General features: G+C 47.8%; 1 protein-coding gene across 1 annotated transcript in view; it reads left to right on the plus strand.

Annotated features, from left to right (window-relative positions):
• Positions 1-5,000, plus strand: part of cntnap2a (contactin associated protein 2a) — a 245,950-nt gene that overhangs the window by 145,038 nt on the left and 95,912 nt on the right. Inside the window, exons 10-12 of the mRNA XM_055881617.1 lie at positions 666-815; positions 3,125-3,287; positions 4,800-4,906. Of these exons, the coding sequence (XP_055737592.1) occupies positions 666-815; positions 3,125-3,287; positions 4,800-4,906 (420 nt within the window). The remainder of the gene's footprint in view (positions 1-665; positions 816-3,124; positions 3,288-4,799; positions 4,907-5,000) is intronic.

A 5,000-nucleotide genomic window follows, 5' to 3' on the forward strand; every position in this document is an offset into this window, starting at 1 on the left:
TGGGTTCCTGTCTGAAAACTATAGATAGATAGAAGGGGGACTGTAGCGTGGGTTCCTGTCTGAAAACTGTAGATAGAAGGGGAACTGTAGCGTGGGTTCCTGTCTGAAAACTGTAGATAGATAGAAGGGGGACTGTAGCGTGGGTTCCTGTCTGAAAACTGTAGATAGAAGGGGAACTGTAGCGTGGGTTCCTGTCTGAAAACTATAGATAGATAGAAGGGGAACTGTAGCGTGGGTTCCTGTCTGAAAACTATAGATAGATAGAAGGGGAACTGTAGCGTGGGTTCCTGTCTGTCTCCTCCTCTCTTCCTCTCCACCACTCCTCTCTTTCCTGCCCTCCTCTGTATGTGTGTGTGTGTGTGTGTGTGTGTGTGTGTGTGTGTGTGTGTGTGTGTGTGTGTGTGTGTGTGTGTGTGTGTGTGTGTGTGTGTGTGTGTGTGTGTGTGTGTGTGTGTGTGTGTGTGTGTGTGTGTGTGTCTAGCAGCAGCCTCTTTGAGCTCTGTTGGAGCTGAAAGCCCTTTCACATAGTTGACTGGACCCCAGCATGCAGTGGGGTTCTGAGACTTGACAGGGGGCCTTTACTAATTAACCACTCTGACCAGAGATGTTTGTGTGTGTGTGTGTGTGTGTGTGTGTGTGTGTGTGTGTTTTCCTCTCATCTTCAGGTTCGGTCCTTAACGATGGCCAGTGGCACGCGGTGCGTCTGGTTGCTAAGGAGAACTCGGTCATGTTGGCGATCGATGGTGACGAGACGTCAGCGATCCGAACCACCACACCTATCACCATCAGGACCGGGGGAACATACCACCTGGGAGGTGAGGGGGGGGGGGGTGGGGGTGAAATCACAGAACAACACGCCATCAGGACCGGGGGAACATACCACCTGGGAGGTGGGGGGGGGGGGTGAAATCACAGAACAACACGCCATCAGACGATATGTCCTGCATTCTTTTACTGTCCTTAGAAAATAAACATCAATTATTGTCAAATATTAAACCAACACTTCATCATGTGCTTTGAACCAGACCGTGAGTTGTCTATGATGCTACACATGACATATTGAACTCAGGCAGAAAAGTTCAGGACATCTGTGCTGGGTTATTGGAGGAAAAGAAGTTCCCAGGGGATCTCTAGAACTCAATACGCACACATCCCCTCCTCTGCTCTGCCTGGCTGCTCATACATTAAACATGAGACACAGAGGTTCTCATTAATCTGACTGCTGCCTCTGAAAGGACCACGCTGTGTGTGTGTGTGTGTGTGTGTGTGTGTGTGTGTGTGTGTGTGTGTGTGTGTGTGTGTGTGTGTGTGTGTGTGTGTGTGTGTGTGTGTGTGTGTGTGTGTGTGTGTGTGTGTGTGTGTGTGTGTGTGTGTGTGTGTGTGTGTGTGTTATGGATAGGTTGTTTCCTGACTGAGCTTCAATAAACCCTTCTGTCTCCTCTTTCCATATCAACACACTTGAACACACACGCACACACACACACACACACACTATGGCAGTTGGCCAGGTAGAGGAGAAATATAACTGACAGAAAGCCCCAGACACACTCCAGGGAGATCTGAGATCTGAGATGTGAGATGTGGCCTGATTTCAGAGGGACTTGGCTTCTCTGAAGAGATTGGCTCTGGTCCTGGGGGGTGAATGTTAGGATGGGACTCTACTCTGGTCGTAGGGGGTGAATGTTAGGATGGGACTCTACTCTGGTCCTGGGGGGTGAATGTTAGGATGGGACTCTGCTCTGGTCCTGGGGGGTGAATGTTAGGATGGGACTCTACTCTGGTCCTCGGGGGTGAATGTTAGGATGGGACTCTACTCTGGTCCTGGGGGGTGAATGTTAGGATGGGACTCTACTCTGGTCCTGGGGGGTGAATGTTAGGATGGGACTCTACTCTGGTCCTGGGGGGTGAATGTTAGGATGGGACTCTGCTCTGGTCCTGGGGGGTGAATGTTAGGATGGGACTCTGCTCTGGTCCTGGGGGGTGAATGTTAGGATGGGACTCTGCTCTGGTCCTGGGGGGTGAATGTTAGGATGGGACTCTACTCTGGTCCTCGGGGGTGAATGTTAGGATGGGACTCTACTCTGGTCCTGGGGGGTGAATGTTAGGATGGGACTCTACTCTGGTCCTGGGGGGTGAATGTTAGGATGGGACTCTACTCTGGTCCTGGGGGGTGAATGTTAGGATGGGACTCTGCTCTGGTCCTGGGGGGTGAATGTTAGGATGGGACTCTGCTCTGGTCCTAGGGGGTGAATGTTAGGATGGGACTCTGCTCTGGTCCTGGGGGGTGAATGTTAGGATGGGACTCTGCTCTGGTCCTGGGGGGTGGATGTCTGCTCTGATGCTGCTGCAGGTCAGCGGGGACTCTGATAGCAGGCTGATGGAGACCACTAGGAATGTAGAACCAGAACCAGTACCAATGAGACTGCCAATCTCCCTTCCTTTCTAGCTTTCTCTTTATGTATTCTCTCTCTCTTTCTTTTTCTCTGTCATTCTTCTCGCTCTCTGTCTCTCTCTGTCTCTCTCTGTCTCTCTCTGTCGCTCTCTCTCTCTCTCTCTCTCTTTCTTTCTCTCTTTGGAAGGCAGTAGGAGGCAGGGGTGGAGACAGTTGAGACAGATGGTGGTGGTGACTTGAGAAACTTTTGGAAGAAATCCCATACACAAAATGAGTGCTGAAAACACACACACACACACACACACACACACACACACACACACACACACACACACACACACACACACACACACACACACACACACACACACACACACACACACACACACACACACACACACACACACACACACACATACACACACACACACACACACACACACACACACACACACATACACACACACCTAGACAGGTTGGCCTCAATAATAAGGCTGTAGTGCGATGGCCTTGAGGTTGATTGACATCATGTCTGACAGACTGTTACACATGAATGATGGAGATGTGCCTGTGTTTTATAGCTCTCCCTTTATAGCTGCTCCCTCTCGCTCTCTTTCTCCCCCATCGCCTCTCCTCTCTCCCTCACCCACACACCCTCACCCTCTCTTTCTATCCCCTCTCTTTCTCTTTCCCCTCTCCTCTCTCTCTCTCTCGCCTCTTTCTCTTTCTCAGGGTACTTCCTGCCTACCTTAGCCCCACCCACCCAGAAGTCGTTTCAGGGCTGCATGCAGGCAATTCTATTGGACGATCAGCCGGCTGATATGCATGCCGTGGAGAAAGGCATTGTGGGAGCATTTGAGAACGTCAGCTTAGACATGTGTGCCATTATAGACAGGTAAGAGACCCAAACAAACACATAAGATACTATCTTTGGTGTGTACGTTAATTTTTCAAATGTTTTGATGTTTGATTAATAATCAGAGAGCTGATGGTCACTAGAGATATATATATTTATTAATCTTTCTCCAGACGAATACATGGAATTGTACTTCTGATTGCAGGTGGCCCACATTTTCTCAGTCATATAAATATGAAATCTCTCTCTCGAATCAATGCATCTCTGTGATGCTGAGGCTGTTACATTAAACTTTGGCTAAAGTTTTTGTTAATTGCATACATTTATTGAATTGATAGAATGAACGCAACAATAGTATCTATAATATATGACTTTGGAGAGGTTGGTTTCATTCCTTACATTTCTTTTAAGGTTAACATTTGCGATATGTTGGGTTGTGGAAACCACTGGTTACAAAAGCATCACTGTATTTGCACTGAGACACAAAAATATATGGAAAAGCATCCTGTATTTCTCATTGTTTACCTAAACATGTTCAGCACAACATACAGCACACACGGAGATCAGTGTCGGTCATTGTACAAACACAAACCGATGCTTTCCTTGCTGTACAAAGAAGAGCTTGGCTTCGGGACGATTCAGAACAGGGATTGTCTTGATTTAGATGTTTAATTCTTGCTTTCATGTCTCCCTTGTTCCAAGGTCCCTCCACCTCCTCACCATGGTAAAACCCCTCTATTTTGACAGCTGCAGTATTGGTCTGCTTTAGAACAGATTCAAAAGGCTAAGCTTTCTCTCTCTCTGTCTGCCACCCCTTCTGTTCTCTCTTACTCTCCTTCAATCTCTCCCTCTTTCCCTGTCACCCACACGTTCCTCTCTCTCACACATACACATGCACATGCACATACACGTGTGTGTGTCTGTACTGAATAGGGAATTATCCAGCCTTGATTTAACACCAGTTTCGTAATGTGATTGTGAGTTGAGAGCACTGATAGTCTTGTCTTTATCCATAGCGGGAATGCTATTTTTCCGCTTGGATTCCCCAAGGTACGGAGAATGTTTCAGAGGCTCCAATAGCTGCAATACTTCACTGTCTTTTCTACCCGACTTCCTCTAAGTGTTATAAAGCCTTTTTTCATCTGAGTGAACAGCGTTGGAGGGGGTTTGATCACTTTGCTTTCTTTTCAAGTGGCAAGCTTCTGTTTTGTCCTCCCTAGATTTAAAAGCAGGAATTTACATTCTGATACAGAAGGCCAGTGTATGTCTGGAGGATGTTTGTGAAAGCTAACCCTGGGGCAGTAACACTTTTGACTGAAGCCTGGGGACATTTCATTCAGCTCACACATCAAAACGTGTTTCTGTTGGAAATAAATTAATATCAATGTTTTGGAGGGAAACGTATAATGGCATAGGAAATAGTCTATGGTGAATACCAAAAAATAAAAAAATGCTGAGTGAATATTTATTTTTCTCTCTCTCTCCATCTCGCTCTTTCCCTACCCCAACCTCTCCCCCATCTTCCCTCCCCCTTTCCACCTTTCTCTCTAGGTGTATGCCTAACCATTGTGAGCATGGAGGCAGGTGTAAACAGACCTGGGACAGGTTTAGCTGCACATGCGACGGAACCGGATACACTGGAGCCACCTGTCACACTTGTGAGTGTGTGTGTGCGTGAGTGAGTGAGTGAGTGAGTGAGTGAGTGAGTGAGCGAGCGAGCGAGCGTGCGTGCGTGCGTGCGTGCGTGCGTGC

This window comes from Salvelinus fontinalis, chromosome 25 (assembly GCF_029448725.1).
Source record: "Salvelinus fontinalis isolate EN_2023a chromosome 25, ASM2944872v1, whole genome shotgun sequence".
NCBI lineage: Eukaryota > Metazoa > Chordata > Actinopteri > Salmoniformes > Salmonidae > Salvelinus > Salvelinus fontinalis.